Consider the following 17034-nt stretch of genomic DNA (forward strand, 5'->3'; position numbering starts at 1 on the left):
CCAAGTCTCTTTCCCCCAAGGTTGGGGGAACCTCAGACCCCACGCCTTTCCAGGTACCCCTAGCGCTGGGACTTTTCTGGGAGCCTTCACCGGGGCCACCCACGGGCCTCTGCCAGCTCTTCATGGACTTGAGTGCCTGGGAGCAAGCAACACATACTTTAGAGACAGTTTGAGAGGAGAGAAAGGGACCCAGGTGCCTGGGGGCTTCAGCCCGCTATGGATCTCCATTTCTTTTGGAGACCCCCCAAACAAATAGGGGGACCCCTCTAGAAAGACGACCCAGTTCTGGCAGCTTCACATTTCCAAGATTGGCTCACAGAGAGCAGAACACATTATAGTCTCCCTCCTTCCCATTCAGGCCCCAAGCGCGTGGAGCTTACCTTTGCAAGCCTCCAACCCCTGCGCAGGGTTGGACCAGCCCAAGCCCCTGCCGCCCACCGATCGGTGGAGTGTGTTGGGGCGAACCCTTCCCCTAAACGCCTCATAAACTGCTCAGGCCGCGCTGGAAGCCCAGGCGCCGGGTCAGTATGCCTTTTACTGCTCAGCTCGATTGCACACCATAAACCCGACCTCACAATGGAATTGCCCCGGAAATTCTCCTCTAAATTATAGAGTTTGGTTCCTTGTGTACAAAGCACTTCCCATCACTTTCAGAGAGTCCAGGCCGCCCCCGTTCACTGCACCCTCTCAGGGGGTCCCAGGAGCACAAAAGGCAGCAAGAGGGTTCAGACCCGGATGCAACGGAGCCCCAGTTCCTGCCTAGTGGACTGCCCAGGGGCGTGGGTGGAGAGAGGGGGCTGTCCGGGCAGGTGGGCGCCTGCTGGTTTCCCCTGGGGGTACAGGGGCTGTGGGGGCGGGGGAATATCCGGGGATGCTCTTTATGGAGGATCGGGATGATAGTATGTCTTAGTTGGGGAATGGAGGCTGTAACATGGGAAGGGAAGAAAAACTAAATATTCCAAATAGCATCGCTTTCTTGCAGGAAATAAAAACCTAAAAATGTTAAAGGAAGACGAAGCAAGCAAGAAAGCTAGGAGATCAAAGAGGCGGAATTAGACAGCTTTAGACCAATAAATTGTTCCCCGGGTGACACAGAGCAAGATGCAAAGAGAAAGACCCGGCCCCGCCGCTGCCGCCGTCTGTCTAGACTCGGGCGGCTGGAGCGGCCAACAGCTATGGCGTTTAAAGTAAAACCTGCCCCGAAGTGAGACGACCCAGACCAAGTAGGGACAGAGTTCGGGGAGCAGGGGAGGGCGAGAAGGAACGCCACAGGCTCATCCCTGCTTGGGTTTTGTCCAGCGCAGGTCCACACGGTCCTGGCAGGGCGCGCTGCCCCTCCGCTTGGGCCAAGGAGAATCCAGATACTGCCGGCAAGGCCTCAGCCTTTCTGGGCCCACGTCAGCCAACTGGGCCGAGTCCCGCTGGTGCCGAATCCTTTCTTTCGTTTCTGGGCTTCTCTCTTTCCTCCTGCCTTTGGTGGCGGGGTTTTAAAACGAAAAGGCCAGACAGAGTCAGGCTTTCAGTAAGGCCTCCTTAATCGCGTGTTCTTGAGCCATTGGTTTCCTACTTATTTGGCTGAAAAGACACAAATGCACTGGGTTATATGTGATAATATTCACAGAAATACTCGTTGACGATCAGCCTGGAGCAGGCACGTGCAGGCGGGTTTCTAATCAGCCAGCTGTCTTTACATAAAGACATTTTTCTCACTGCTCTCCTGGAGCTGGGTTCCTACCTACCAAGCAGAATGTGTTTCCCTTGCTTCTTGTTACCAAATAGTGCTCAATATTTAAACCCAGCTAAGAACATAAGCCCAGCTCTGGGCAAACGAAGGGAGCCTGCCTCGAGTCTGACGGCTGGCGATTTGCTTCTCTAAAGGTTTCCACCCGCGCCCCTCGCACGGGCTGCGCACGGTTCGGTTCTTCAGTCACTGAGCAGTCCGCAGTCCCCGGTCGGTCGCGGCGCGGGGACACATCCGTGCCCGACGAGTGCAAAGGAGCTGGGGCTGACGCGGGGTAGGGGGGGTTGTCTGCGCATCTAACAGGGAAGCGCTTCCCAGGCAGCCGAGCCAGGAGAGCCGTCTCCCAGCCATCGCCGGCCAAGGGCAAGGGAGGCCCGGCGTGGCAGTCAGTCCAGGAGGCCTCTGAGATTCCCAACCAGCCGGCACCTACCTGGAACCTCCGTAATCGGTGGAGAGAAGCGGTCGCCACCGATCTGCTCTCGCGCCATTTATTTGTAGTTACATAAATTGAGCTATCTGCAGCTTGGATACATGACCACGGGCGGCTCTCGGGGAAGCTATAAAACCCTTCTTACAATCAGATGCTGTGAAATACTGTGTTATTTAAGGAAATATAATGAAGACGTGTGTCTGCAATACCAACATGTGTATATAAACGGAGAAAGAGGGAGGAGAGGGAAGGAAAGGGAGGGAGGAGAAAGAGAGAGAGAGAGAGAGAAACACTCAGGAGATCTGTCAGCCAAGATCCAGTTCCCAGTTTTACAGCGTGTACAGCGCAGAGACGCAGGTTGTAAACATTTTGTGGGCTTGGCAGACACTATTACAACCCAAATAAATACACTGCGTGGCGTGTTCACAAGGCTCCGGGGTGCTTCGAAGGGTTCTGTTTGCTTTGCGTTTTCCCTCTGAAACCATTCTGCACCAGGGGTTGATCCTCGCACCCGCACTCGTGGCCGCCTCCTGGAAGGTTCCGGGGCGTGTTCCCCGCCCAGGGTCCAGGATAGGCTGGGCCTAGATTGGGGTCCCCTCCCTCCTCCTCGCCTCCTGAACACGGGAAACCAGAGCAGCCTGAGCAGCTCCTTTGCCAAGGAAATTCGGTGGCGAGAGAAAGCAAGGGCAGCTTTCACGACGTGAACTCCTATCCTGGAGCTAGGATGTTATTATAATTATTTTAAACATCGCATTTATTTTGGAACAATCAAAGCAGTCCCTGGTGAGCTCCCAGGGATTCCCCATCCCGGGCAATTCAGCCGCCAAACCCACACTAGAAAGTCACCAAGAATGTCTTTTCCTCCGATTTTCTGCCGCCTAATTTTATTGCCACTTATTCGAGGCGGCCGGGTGCTGGGGTCCCGGCTCTCCTGCGGGTGCTGGCTCACTGGGCCTCCTACCGGGGCGCAGCGTTAGGGAGCCTCCCCGGCTGCCGCAGGAGCCTTGGCCAAGGTATGCGCCCTCTGCATACCCTCTGGGGGGGGGGGTCACCAAGTCCCGGGGCTGTAGGCCTTAGTCCTGGTTTGTCCGCTGGGTCAAACCGAGTTCTCCGAGCGTCGCGCTGCCCCAAGGCTTGTCCCGGCCTGGGGACGGTGACCCTAGAGCCACCCCCGCGCCTGGAGCTGCCTCCCCGCAGCCGCCGGACGGCTGCAGCCACGCAGCGCTAGGCCTCCGGAATCAGGGAGAGGAAAGGGGGCGGGAGCGGTGTAGGTCGGGCGAGTCCCACCGCTAGCTTGTTTCCCGGCGAGGTTTCCGGGCCAGCGTGAGCAGCAAAGAAAATATACGACCGCAGTTCTTTCAAATCTGGGGCTCCCATTCGAGAAAGGCTAGCGTCAAGTCGACATCTTAGGAACTTCCCAGGGTTGCGGCGGCGGGAGATGGCGGCGCGGGCGCCTCATGCATGGAGCCATACTGCCATCTGCTGGCAGAATCCCTGCACTGCAGCCCCGGCAGCCCGGCCTGAACTTCGTTTGCCGCGAGCGGGCGGGCCGGGCAACCCGCTCCCAAAGCTGGGCGAGGACCCAGTCCCTGGCGGGGGGGTGTGCGTGGAGCCCGGAATCTACGCTGCCGAGAGCGCAGTGCCCATAAAAGAGTTGTTTCCGCAGCCGCTTTATCGGTGCAGACAGAGCAAACAAATGAAAGGGCTTTGGTCGAAAATCTTAATTGGGGCTGGACAGTTGTAAACTCATTAAGGGCCGAATTCCAGACAGTTCGCAGACCCGGCCTTTATGGCACACCCTTACTGCCCATTCTTTGAAGTTCCTTCTGTCTGCAACAACAGAGGGCGTCCCAACCTGGCGGCGGAGTGGGGGTGGGGGTGTGAGGGGAAGACCCATCCCCCCCGGCGTCCCGGTTCCCCCTTTAGGCGTCGGAACTCAGATAACTTTCCAGCAGTTTCGGGGTAGTGGGGGGGAGGGCGGGAAGAGCGAGAAAAGAAAAGGGGGGAGATTATGCTGAACCCTCTGGCCACATCTCTAAGGCGCTTGGGCCTCCGATGTTGTGGCTGTTCCCCCCGCAGCCCTTTACACCCCATAAACGGCAACAGCCCTCATTTGCTTTTATGGCGCGTCCCGCTCGCCGGCTGCCTAGGCCCTGCCTCTGCCAGGACTTGTGCTCCGGAGGGGAGTGCTGTACAGAACCCCGAATCCCCCGGGCCAGCCGGACAGGACGCTGAGGTGCGGGGAGGCGGGGGGGAGGGGGGCGCGCAAGACTTCCGTCCCCTGAGAGTCCGCAAATGTCTGTCCTGGAGGCCGCGTCGGGGCAGCCGGGCTCCTCTTTCCCTCCCTGGAGACTCTTCAGGAGGCAGGCCCTTCAGCCCGCGGTGCTGCCCTCACACTCCTCGCCCCGTGCCAGGGGAAGACCTCGGGAGTCTCAGTGCACCCGGGTTAGGGAAATTTCTTGGGGCGCCAAGATGGAAGGGTGGCCTTTCACTGCTACTGGCCAACGAGACCCGAGACCCCAGCCCTGCTCCTCAGAGGCCTCTGGGCCTGCCCGCAAGTGGGGCAGGTCGGAGCTGGGAGCTAGGCCTCGCCGCCCTCGCTGTGCAGCCTTCCTCTGGGGCTTGCGCCGCCAGCGGGAGCGCAGCTGGGTGCGGCAGGTTCCCGCTCCAAAAGCCCGCCGCCGGAGCTGAAACAGATTCTGTCCTCCTGCACCCCGGCCCGGCCCCCACCCAGAGACTCTACCCATGCTCCCCTATCCCAGAGAAAAAGGTGCAAAGAGCTGACCCGCAATAAATAGAAAAGAATCAATATATTTTATTTGGCAAAAAGTTAAATATCATCTCAACACAACAATTTGGTCAGTAGGCCTTGAGGTAACTATTGCAAAATATACAGTGTATGTTCAGCCCGATGGAAACCCCAGATTCATCAAGGATACAAATCTACAGTAGCCCAATGGCGGTTTCATAGTGTATAATTTATTATCAATAAAATTAACTCCATTACAATAAGCATTCATTTCCCCCCCCATTAAAATTCAATGTAAACCATAGGTAGTAACCTTCTGCACATATGTATAGCTCCGAATTTCCTCAATGTTCATCCGGTGCAAAAACAATATTCAAGCTTGTCTGATTACTTTTTCTTTAATATGTGGACTATATATACAATGAACAAGACAGGTCTATAGAGCATGTAGAAACTAAAATGCCCGCATTTCAAAAGATGAAAAAACCATGAATCTATGCATCCAGGAGAACACTTTCTTTCTTTTAAAATTTTATTTCACTGGGAAATCCTTACAGCTAGTTTACAGTCAAAGGCGAACAGCCTAGTCATACAGAAGACAGATTCTACTACAGAGCTATACTCTAGGCAACTGTTTTTCTCCCTCATCAACAACCTGAGTTGAAATTGAATTCTAAGCTCTCACAATCACAACGGGTGCGTCACCCAGCACAGAAGTTTGAGTCACAAAACATAATTACCACAATAAAACACAGTGTTCAAGTATCTGGGCAGATCGCTCTGCCGCACAAAGAGCAAATTAAATTAACTACACAGACTAAAAACTATACAGTCCGCCATCAACAGTTGTGCATTATAAAAAGGTAGTTTTTTTTTGTTTGTTTGTTTGAAGTCAGGAACAGGTAAATTTTTTTTTAAAAATATATACAAGCTAGCACACACAGCCATCAGCGAAAATGTCCCCCCACCTTTTTTTTTTTTTCATCTTATAGAAAATGGAAAGCTTACAATACCTCCTCCATCAAAGCGGCAGGCTGGGGATGGGGTGGTGGGGGGAACCAGCCTGAGCAGGGCTTGCTGGGGTGGGGGGGAGATGAGGCCCGGAGTTTAGAGCCGCTTTGTGCGGGGTGGTGGAGGCTGGGGTGGGAATAGGGGTGGGAGAGGGATCAGGCAGTCCTTTCTCTTTCTCTCTAGCTCGCTCTCTCTTTTCTAAATGAACTCCAGTTGAATCATTCGTCTTTTGCTCGGTCCTTGTTGATTTTCTTCATTTTCATCCTGCGGTTCTGGAACCAGATCTTGACCTGCCTCTCGGTGAGGTTGAGCAGCCGGGCCACCTCATACCTGCGGTCCCTGGTGAGGTACATGTTGAACAGAAACTCCTTCTCCAGTTCCAGCGTTTGGTGTTTTGTGTAGGGGCAGCGCTTCTTCCTGGTGGAGCGCGCGTGGAGCCAGTTGGCAGCTGGGTTGCCTGCGAGGGAGACAGACGGGGGATTTAGCGAGAGGAGAAGCACCTACCTCCCCCCTCCACTGCGGCCAGGGAATCTCCTGGGGTCTTCCGCCAAAGTGCAGGGCGCTGCTGAACTGGTTGGGAAAGCGCTGCGAACCGTACACAAAGGCATCCCAGCAGACAGACAGAGGAACAGTCACTTACAATCGCACACAGGAAAACCTCGGCTTCCCCCTCCCTTCCCAGACCCTCCTTTCTCCTCTTCTGTCCTCCGGTCCTTTTCCTCTCCTTCCTCCCGCCCTTTGTACACTGTGCGAGGAGTGAAATTTGGAAATAGATCCTCTTCTTGCCAGGCAGCGGGAAAGCACGCTGCCCTGTGTTCCTGCAACGTTAATATTCTCTCCCTCTCTCTCTCTCTATCCTCCCTTCCCCACCTTTCCTTTTACTTTCCCCATTCCGTCTTTGACCTCCCTGGAAGGCCGTGGGAGCCGGGCAGCCGGCTAGGCGCCCCTGAGCAACCCCGGGGCGTCGATCACGTCTCCAGTTTATTTGAATAATCTGGCATGGGGACCACCGTGGCCCGGTCGCCTACAGCCTCATCCTGGGCAGGATTTACGCCGCCACTGGCTGAAGGCAAGAAGTGGAGGGGATCGGCTGTCTTCTCCAGGGTCTAGGCTACAGTTGCTGCCGCCGCTCCAGGACAATCTAGCCGCACAAAAGATTCTCTCTGCCGAGCTGCTTTCGAAGAACGGCCCAAAGTGCTGTCCTGGTACCGACCAGCCAGGGAGAGGGGCTGCTGGTCGTGGCTTGGCCGCCAGCGCCCGCCCCGCCCCCCCCTCTCTCGGCAGCAGCCGCCTCCCCTCCCCCCGAACGCGGCAGCCAGCTTGTCACTGCTCTCTGGAATTGGGGCCCCATCTGAGGCATCCTAAACAGCAACTTCTGGTTCCCGGCCCCTGCTCAAGAGGCTCCCAGCGCAGGCGAAGGCAGGCTCGAGAGAAAGCTGAAGGGCTGGCAGATCCTGGTGGCCGGCGTGGAGGCGGCGGCCGGTCTGAAGGGAGGAGACACTTACTGGGATCGATGGGGGGCTTGTCTCCGCCGCTCTCATTCTCAGCATTGTTTTCGGAGAAGGCGCCTTCACTGGGCTGTTTTTCTCTATCAACTGGAGGAGAACCACAAGCATAGTCAGTCAGGGACAAAGTGTGAGTGTCAAGCGTGGGACAGTCACCCCTTCTGGCGGACAGTGGTTCAGGTTTAATGCCGTAAGGCCGGCTGGAGGGCAAGCCCGCGAAGGAGAGCGCGCCGGGCGTGGGCTCCAGCCAGGAGCGCATGTACCTGCCGTCCGGGGCCGCCGCCGCCACGGGCGCCTGGGGGTGCACGTAAGGGTGGTGGTGATGGTGGTGATACACTGCGGCGGGCACCGCATTGGCGCCCGCCGCGTGCACCGGGTTCCACGAGGCGCCGAACACCGCCGCCTTGGACTGAAAGCTGCACGGGCTGAAGTCGGGGTGTTCCGCCAGCGCGGTGGCCTGCCGGGGAGGCTGACCCAGGGCCCCGGGCGCGTAGCGGCCCGCGCCCAGCTCGTCCGCAGCGTCGGCGCCCAGCAGGAACGAGTCCACGTAGTAGTTGCCCAGGGCCCCGGTGGTGGCCATCTCTGTGCCCCGTGCCTGGCCGGTCGGCCCGACCCGCGGAAATTATGAAACTGCAGATTTCATGTAACAACTTGGTGGCACCAGGGGGGGAAGTACAGTCACCTAATAAGTTGCCGGCGCCCGCGCCCCCATTGGCCGCGCGCGTCACGTGCCCGCCCGGCAGAACAATAACGCGTAAATCACTCCGCACGCTATTAATGGCCCGGTGTTTTGCAGTCATAATTTTTATAGCAAAAGCCATATGTTTTTATGCAAAGGGATCGCGGCGCTCCACGATCGGGTTTGTTTTAATTGTGGCCAACGAAGATTAAAAGATCAAATCTGGCCTTGCCTCTGTACTCCCTCCCCTCCCACCGCCACCACCAGACGCACACTTAAGCGGACTATTTTATATCACAATTAATCACGCCATCAGCAAGGCGCGGGTCCCGCGTGCAAGTGCGGCCAGTGGAGCCCCTCACATAAAATTAGACAATAATTGAAGCCATAAAAAAAGCAGCCAAATCGCATTCTCGCTCTACTGTATTTAAATCTATATTTATGATATTTCATAAGGAGTTATTGTTTCAGAAGCCACACAGGCTGGTGGGAAGTTGGGAACGACCAGCAGATTCGTTTGCTTCGCCATGGCTCCCAGCTGTAAAAATTTACGAGGACTTGGAAAGGTTAAATTAGACTGTTGTGTTTGGTTGGCGAGCTCCCTGTAAATAATTCCTGCAGTCCCCGGAGATGCGAGTTTACCCCGGGCCGGCCGCGAAAAGTCAAATTCAACGCAGTATCCGTCCCAAACTGAGCCACCACCGCCCCTGCCCGAGCGCGCTGGGCAGGGACAGGCCTCCGAGAGGACACCGCCTATTGTGGGGCCCGGAAATCTGCCCTCCTGGATCCCAGGGCACCCGGGCAGCTAGCTCCCAGCTTCGCCGCTGCGCCAACAGCGAGCGCCCCACCGAGGAGCGGCCGGCTGTCCCTGAGCCAAAGGGTTTGAGGGCCAGGTTGTGCGGCGGGTTCGGTCCCGACCCCGCGCACACGCGGCCCCCGCGCCCTACGAGTCCTCAGCGGGGAATCACTACACCCAGGCGAACGCAGCAGGCGACCCAACACTGTGCCCCGACCTCAAAGGCCCTCACGCTGAGCTCTGCAAGCGTTGTCGCACTCCCCAAACCCGAACTGCGAAAAAAAACACGAGGCAGCCTCAGTGGAAGGCGAGATCCGCTTGCGAGAACGCAGTCCAGCCGAAGAGACCGCGCGGCTCGGGTAGCTGGGAGGCCCGCACCGGAGCGGCTGGCCTCAGGGCCCTGTTTGAGTTCTTCAGGGCTCCTTCCTTCCTTTCTGGCTCCCGCCCCGGGCCCCGCCTCGGTTTTCACCAGGCCGGACGGCTCAACAGGGTTACAAGGCCCAAAGCTAGGCGACCGCAGCTCAAGTCCAGGGCTAGAAATTAAAACGGGGAGGGGCACGGGGCATTGACTTTAATCCCATTCCTTGGCTTGGCCACATTGAGGAGGGTATTTCTCACCCCTTAAGAGTTTTTCAGGGTTAAATTAAGAGGCCTCGCGGCCTCGGTTAGTTGGAAGAAAAAACCCACCCCAAATCCGAACGGAAAACGACTCCTAAAAACGGGGTAATTAAATTCACGTGTGAACACTGTGCCTGCAAGAGTGTGTTTCTCATTAGCCCACTTCCCTGGCGGCGAGGGCGCTTCCATCACCTTTTCTGCCTCCATCCTCCCGAACAGTTCCAGTAATCCTCCCCCAAACCCTGGTACATCCCTATCCCGGACGGGAACCCTCAAATGCCGGGCTCTCCCCCAGAGCGAGGCTCCGAAGCCTGGTGGAGACCAACCGGGTGCCCCGTTATCTGCTCTCGCCGGAAGAGGGAAGTGGCCGACACAGCGAACTCCGATGTGGCTGGTCCTGGTCGCCTTAGCCTCCTCCCCCGTAATATTGTCCTTTTCCTGTAAATTCCTCTACCTTATCCCCATCCCCACCCCGCCGCATCTCGGTGTGTCCCAAATATTGGGCAGTTTGCGGTGCCTCTGAGATTTTCATTAAGAAATATTAACCCTGGAGGAAACCTCGCTCCTAACTAATTGTCTGCCAACAAGCTGGACTCGCCTAGTTGCTTTTTTACTTTTTTGCCCAGAGAAGCCTTGAATTATTATTAGTATTTTTTTAAATAAAAAGGCTGTTTAAATAGCCCTAGCCCCCAAAATAGGACAGTTACCACATAATTAGCAGGCGCTGAGCATTAAGCAGGCCTTACTGATGCCTAAAAGGGGAGAAAACTCAGAAAAACCTAATATGACCCCTCTTCTGCCCAGAGATTTGGGGAGAAAATATTCAGGCTTTTGAGTCAGCTTTTATTTTGGAAATGAAAGGGACTGCATGTGTAAATTTAAAAAATAATAATAAATGAAGGTAATTACAAACCGCCTCTTTTTGCCTGAGAGTTCTAAAGCCTTGGACTCCAGAACAAATCCAATACTCTGGTCTGGAAAATGGTACGGAGGAGTTGAGGGGAGAGCGGTGTGCTGGCCTTTCAGATAACAGGACCGCAGACAGAGCAATGGAAACAGTTCCAGGGCCCACAGCCAGAGCTGGGAAGGGAAACACAGCTGGGTGGGCATGAGTCTGAAGGCCCGTGTGTGTGTGTGTGTGTGTGTGTGTGCGCGCGCGCGCGCGCGTGTGTGTGTGTGTGTGTGTGTGTGTGTGTTTGGGGGGCAGGGAGGGGATGAAAGTTGTTTTCAGTTCGGTAGCAAGAATCATTCGACTGGCTTCCAATGGTGGACTACAACTTGCAACAAGGGCTCAAGTTTGTAATATAATGGTTGTGGAATTTAAGATTCCTTTCCCCTATTATTTGAAACAGACTGTAGCTGGAAGGGTCTCTTTCTCCAGCACCCATCCGTACAAGGATGCCATTTCTAAAAGACTCTGAACCTGATAGAAGCTACGGGCAGTCAAGCAACCAGTCTTTGCCCTAGCCGGGCTCCCTTACGGCGGTTAAAGCCTGAGTTGGGACCGGCAGGCCCGGGAAAGTGGAGGAAGCTTCCAGGCGCGGTTCCCTGCGTGGCCAGGCTCCACAGAGCCTGGCTGGGCCTCAGCCCAGGTCCCAGCCTCAGGTGCCCAGTGAGGCCAGCGAAGGCCTCCTTGCCCTCGGTGTGGGCACACAAAAACGCCGGGAATGCCCCCTAATCGGATCTCTTAGGCTGTGGTTGCCGACCCGCGGAGTAAGAACGCAAGGCCGCCGCCATCCGGTCGTGATCATAACCGAGGCCTTGTCTGTGCAGCGGCACACCAGGCCCAGATCCACAGCCCTCGACAGCTGTCCCACGCGAGCCCTTCCTTGGCAGATTCCGACCACAACTTGAGCACGCATCAAAAAATAAGACCCCCGCCCCAGGCTCTCCCCAAGCTAGCCCTGCCTCCCAGAGGAAGAGATGGGAGGACAGGAAGTGGAGATAGAAAACTGGGCACAGAGAGACTGAAGATGAAAGAAATGAAGGGAAGGAAAGAAAGAAGGAAGAAGTAAAGAGAAAGAGAAAGAAGAAAAAAGAGGAAGAAAGGAGGGAAGAAAAGAGTCAAAGGCGACTCCTGGGAGCAGACGGCGGCTTACAGAGAGAAGGGTAAGTGACAAGGCCAGGATCCTAGCCCCTTTCCGCCCTGTCCCTCCTAGTTTGGCCTGAGTCTCTCTCAGAGGGATCTTTCCTGGTCTCCTACCCCGGATTGGGGCTGGTAGCGTTCCAGCCTTGCAGGAGAATGGCCTGGAGTGGGGGGAGGCCCAGGATGGAAGCGTGCGCCCCTGACCTTGAATGGCTCAGGGCCCAGAATTCCTACCACGCCCCCGGCGTCCGCCAAGGAGCAGCTAACCTGACCATACCTGCTCGGGGCCAGGTGGGGATGGGAATTGAGGCCAACAGCCTGGCTAAGCGCTGGGAAGGAGGCAGGGACGAGGCTCCTGCGTGGGAAAAGCCGAGGTTGCCGCCGCAGGCCTGGCACGACCAGGGCCCGGATGCCCCGCCTGGCCCGGCCCCCGCGCGCACAGGTACCTGGAGACGATTTCAACTGAAGTAATGAAGGCAGTGTCGTGCTGTCGAGAGAAAGGTGGATCCCAACAACAGGAAACTACCTAAATCACCGACCAGTTCTGGTGCTGCCCGCGCGGGGCTGCCTCGCCCGCCGCCGCCGCCGCCGCCGCCGCCGCCGCCGCCGCCGCCGCCGCCGCAGCCAAGGGAGAACCCTGCGACCGCGCCCGGCCCGACCCCTTGCCAACCTGCGCCCGCGCTGCCACTGTGTGTCCCGCGCTGCCGCTAAGACCTCACCGAGGGAGAAGCACTGGCCCCGGTAAGCTAAACCTGGGAGAGAGGGGGGAGGAAGGTAAAGGAGAGAGAGGAAAATGGAAGGAGAAGGAGAAGCGAGAAGAAAGGAGAGCGAGCAGTGTGCGTGCTGGTTCCCAAATCTTGCTTCTCAGCGAGCTGGCGCCAAGCGGCGGCAGCCCTGGGCGACTCGAAAGCGCCAGGGACGTCACCGAGCCCGGCTCCCTGCCTGGTCTCGGCCTCCGGCGCTCGCTCCCCACGGCTCGCTCTCCCCCGCTCTCCCTCCCAGACAGCCAGCCAGCCGGGGCGCGCGCTCCCGCGCCCCCTCCCCCTGCCGTCGGCCCCCCCCACCACCCGCGAGCAGGAAACGCGTGGCCCCGCGGAGGGCGACCAGGTGGGGGAGGCCGTGCCGGGGGAGGGGGGGCTTGCAGCCGGCAGCAGGCTACCTAGCTGCTGCTGCGGATGCTAGGGGCGCGCTCTAGGCCCAGCCTGCTCCCCGGATTCCTAGGCTGGGGGTCATCTAAGACCAGGGGACCCACAAAACAACCGGCGTCTGCGAGCCTCCCTGGGGCTCCCGAAAGAAATCCTGTTTGGCTTCCTCTGTCTACGCAGCTCCCCTCTCAACTGAAACCACTGGTCCAGGACAGCCACAATCCAGATATACTAGCAAGTCATAAAACTGAACAAAAGCCGACAAACCTTACGGCACCAGGGCTATAGGGCCCAGACAAATTACGACCGTCTAGGTAATATTTAAATAGATGCCTAAAGTAATTGCAGGGGGCGCGGGCTAGTCCTCCTGTTGTAAAAGTGGTGAACGGGATAAAGTGGAAGGTGAAGATAAGAAGTCAAAAAAAGAGGTAAAATTAAAAAGCTTCATTCCACAGCTTTTATTCTTCTATAAGAACATAAACATCGTCTTTTTTCCACGCACAGCAGCATTACAATATTAATTTATTCTGATTTAAGATTAGAAGTAAATAGAGCTAGAACTAACATTTATAATAACGATAGAATGCATTTGCATAAAACAAGATTGGCAATTTTTCATAATAATAAACATTTATACAGATTTGTATTTATAATTTTTCTTTTTCTGCACCTACAGGTTTGACCCTTTTATGCATGTAACTTCACAGTATAAAGGAAACCCAAACAATGTCTCCCTTCTCTAGTCTATTCTGCTTGCCCAGCCCTCCTCGGATTCTGTGAATTTTAGAAAAGAAAAAAGAAAAGAGGAAGAAGAAAAAAGAAAATGAGAAAGAAAACTCTCCACAAGATAGGGAGAATTGTGTGCTTGTCACGTTACCAGTGGTAACAATTATTTGATGACCAAAAACCCCCACTAAATCCGCACGCATAAACAAAACTATATTAGATTATTTATCTACAGCCAGAAGGATATGGAAATTCAGAGGTAAGTGAAATAATTTAGTCCCACAATGCAAGACCTCACACAAACTGGAAGAGAAGTTTCCTTCTCCTTGTCATTCTTTTTTTTTTCCCCCCCTTTTAAAGCTGGGATATCTTACAGAGGAAGGAAAGATTAATCTTTCTGACTCTCAATTTTCTAATCAGCCAAAGCCAAGCCCTTTCGCCAGCCTGCATGTCCATGCTTGTAAGCCCTTCTCTTTGCCAAGGAAGAAAGAAAGAAAGAAAAAAGAAACCCAGGGGCCTGTGTCCCCTGATTAAACACAGCCCAGCACTCCAGGCAGGCGAGCCCGGTGGCGGCTCCTTGCACCATTGACCTCAGGCCAGACACCTCAGCGCCTACAATGGGACCTCGGCCTTCCGGCTAGGTTTGCCCACCCCCCGCAGGAAACCAGCTCCACCGGGAGGACAGGAGCCATTTCCAGCAGAGGAACCCCGAGACAGCAAACCAGCCCAGTCACCACTCAACACTTGAGGATAATATTTATCTCTATAGAAATTTAGCAAGATATGGCTTTTTCCCCCAGAAAACAAGTAAACCAGCACCAAGCAAACAGACAAAGAAACAAAAAGTCAGAACAAACCAGCCCTGCACAGATGTAACGGCCAGCGAGATGGCGAGTGTGGGAGGGAGGAATGGGGCTCCGGCACAGGTGCGAGTTCCTGGGCAGAGGCCGAAGACTGAGGGAGGAGGACGGCTCTCTGGCAGCGAAAAAACGGCATTGCCTGGAGCTTCATCAGGAAAAATTAAAATTGGCTGTGAGCTCCCGGATTCGGTTTTCTCGGTTCATTTTCTTCAGTTTCATCCTGCGATTCTGAAACCAGATTTTAACTTGTCTGTCCGTGAGGTGGACGCTGCGGCTGATCTCTAGGCGCCGCTCTCGAGTAAGGTACATGTTGAACAGAAACTCCTTCTCCAGCTCCAGCGTCTGGTGCTTGGTGTAGGGGCAGCGCTTCTTCCTGCCGCTCTTTGCCGTGAGCCAGTTGGCTGCGTTTTCGCCTTTGGAATTGCCTAGCATTTAAGAGAATAAAGAAGGGAAGGTTAAATAGGGGCCACACTAGGCTGTGCGCAGGGGTGAATTTGGGACTTCTCTGCAATAAGAGGGATGCCCTAAGTCACACAGAGAGTTTTACACACACACCCCCTTTAGCTTGCTCAGGAAGAGCAGTTCCTCCAAAGGGCATGTGCAAAATGGAGAGGGCCTCCAATCTACACCTACCTTCCTGATTTACATTTTCCTCCACTTTTCCCCAAACACCTGTTTTAGCACAAAGCTGTCGGGTGCTCACAGACAGAACGGCCTGGGAGGGCAGGCTGTGTATCTTGAACTTAACGCCTTTTCTTTGCTTCTTGCCCCAAGGCAGACAAGGATTTCCTGCCGCCCCCAGGCGGGAGGCATGGGTGCTCACTTGGAAGGGAGGCGGGCAGCATGGCTTCGTCCCATTCCCGTCCCCTGATTGCCTAAGGCCCAATGAGGAGAGGAACGAGGACACCGTTGGGCCACGGGGAAGGCACGAAAAACTGAGTCGGGGTCAAGGGCCGTCCCTCACGTCTTTCCAGGAGCCAGGGACGGGCAGTCTGGGCGATTCCGAGTTCCAGGAGAAGCGAAATGGCCCTTTTCTGACTCTAAGCTCAGGGCTCCCGCGACCCGGCCGGATTTGCCTTTTCTTCTCCCCGCAAGGAGGATTCCCGCCCCTCCAGCAACTTTGAAAAAAGCATGGGGGATCGTAAACTCGAACTTCGCCGGTTAATGGGCTTATTTATTGGTGCTGGCGGCTGCTTATTTTGGATGCCTTACAAACATACGCGCTATCTGCGGGCGAGCCACTTTCCTCCCTCCCCCTCCCCCCGCGTGGGCCGCGCCTCGCAGGCTGGGCCCAGACCACGGCTTAGGGTGCTCCGGGCCACGGAGAAGGGCATGCACAAGAGAGGGGCTGCTCGTCCATGCCCTCGTCCCCAATGGGGGGTGAGCTGAGGCCAGCGCGGCGGACGTCTTGGTGTGGGGCGCTAAGCCGGACATGAATTTTTACTGCGTCCCCACGCCCAAATATTAAAAAGCAAGTTCACAAGGTCAGCCTGCCTGCAGCTTGGGCCAAGGCCGGCCGGCTGCTGCGCGCACTCCTGGCTCTCTGCTCTTTCCCTTCTCTGGGTCGGCCTGTCTGCCCGCCTGATTGCGGCCCTTCGGCGCGCCCGGCTTACCCAGGGAGTCCTTCTCGGGCGAGGCTTTGCTGCTCTCGGAAGGGGCCGGGGAGAGCTCCTCTGCGGCCGAGGACGACGCGTGCGCCTCCTCGTCGCCCTGTGAGCCCCCGCCGCCGCCGCCACCACCGCAAGTCAGCGTAGGGGGCGGCGGTGAATCGAGGGCTCGCTCTTTCCGGGCTGCATCCGCTGAGCCGGAGGCGAGGGCGGGTGGCGGGTCGAAGCCGCGCCCGGGGGGCTGAGCGGGGAACGGGCCGGCGCCGAGCTGTTGCGCGCCGCCGCTGCTGCCGTAACCTTTGGCGGTGCCATAGGCCTGGGAGAGGCGGAAGTAGCCAGGCACTGGCACCCCGCTGGAGGTGCTCAGGGCGCAGCCGTCGGGCGGCGGGCCCCGCGGGAAGGGAGCCAGCTCGGCTGTGGCGGTGGAGCCTTTGGGGCATTTGTCTGCCGAGTCGTAGAGGCAGTAGGAGCTCTCCTCTTTGATGTTCTGCGCGAAAGAGCACGAGGTGGCCTGCGGCGGGGGTTGGGGTGGTTGCGGCGGGGGCGGTGGCTGCTGCTGGGGCGGTGGCGGCGGCCCCTCGGGCGGCTCCATCCGACACGACCGGGGCGCGTCCAGCCACAGGTCTATAGGCGCGGGCGCGTAGCCGTGCGCCCCGGGACCCAGGCCCCCGCTGCTGCCGCCGCCGCCCGGCGACGCCGCCTCATTGCGCTTGCCTCCCAGAGCCGGGAAGAGCCCGCAGCTCTGCAGCCCGTAGGGCAGGTCGGCGGCCGGAGGCAGGTATACCCCGCCGTGGGCGTAGTAGCCGCCGCCGCCGCCACCGCCCCCCGCGCCGCTGCCACCACCGCCAGCCTCGCCTCTGCCCGAGCTGATGAGCGAGTCGACCAAAAAAGAGTTCGCGGCGGGGCTCTCCGAGCATGACATTGTTGTGGGATAATTTGGCGAAGGGAGCAGATAGCCCTTTCTGGCTGACATTTCTTGTGCAAAACATACTGAATACGATTAGCAATCCCCCCGCACCGCGGCGGGTGCCCGCAGCCAATCCTGAGCCAGAGTTTCCGCGCGACCACTCCCAGTTTGGTT

At 56.7% G+C, this 17034-nt stretch overlaps 2 protein-coding genes across 2 annotated transcripts; both read right to left on the bottom strand.

Annotated features, from left to right (window-relative positions):
- Nucleotides 1-4996: 4996 nt before the first annotated feature.
- Nucleotides 4997-10416, bottom strand: HOXA9 (homeobox A9). Its single transcript, XM_027574148.1, has 2 exons — nucleotides 7437-10416; nucleotides 4997-6388 (listed from the first exon to the last, which is right to left on the bottom strand). Exons 1-2 carry the CDS (start codon nucleotides 8014-8016, stop codon nucleotides 6150-6152), a joined length of 819 nt encoding a protein of 272 aa, XP_027429949.1. The 5' UTR covers nucleotides 8017-10416; the 3' UTR covers nucleotides 4997-6149.
- Nucleotides 10417-14481: 4065 nt separating this feature from the next.
- Nucleotides 14482-17034, bottom strand: HOXA10 (homeobox A10). Its single transcript, XM_027574145.2, has 2 exons — nucleotides 15960-17034; nucleotides 14482-14771 (listed from the first exon to the last, which is right to left on the bottom strand). The coding sequence occupies exons 1-2, from the start codon at nucleotides 16924-16926 to the stop codon at nucleotides 14497-14499; spliced, it is 1242 nt and encodes a 413-aa protein (XP_027429946.1). The 5' UTR covers nucleotides 16927-17034; the 3' UTR covers nucleotides 14482-14496.

The sequence above is a fragment of the Zalophus californianus genome, chromosome 12 (assembly GCF_009762305.2).
Source record: "Zalophus californianus isolate mZalCal1 chromosome 12, mZalCal1.pri.v2, whole genome shotgun sequence".
NCBI classification, from domain to species: Eukaryota; Metazoa; Chordata; class Mammalia; order Carnivora; family Otariidae; genus Zalophus; species Zalophus californianus.

Coding starts and splice junctions, on each gene's coding strand:
- HOXA9 (XM_027574148.1), bottom strand. CDS start 8,016: ATGGCCACCACCGGGGCCCTGGGCAACTACTACGTGGACTCGTTCCTG. Junction 6,389..7,436: donor CAAGCCCCCCATCGATCCCA/GTAAGTGTCTCC, acceptor TCTCCCTCGCAG/GCAACCCAGCTGCCAACTGG.
- HOXA10 (XM_027574145.2), bottom strand. CDS start 16,926: ATGTCAGCCAGAAAGGGCTATCTGCTCCCTTCGCCAAATTATCCCACA. Junction 14,772..15,959: donor GCCCGAGAAGGACTCCCTGG/GTAAGCCGGGCG, acceptor CTTAAATGCTAG/GCAATTCCAAAGGCGAAAAC.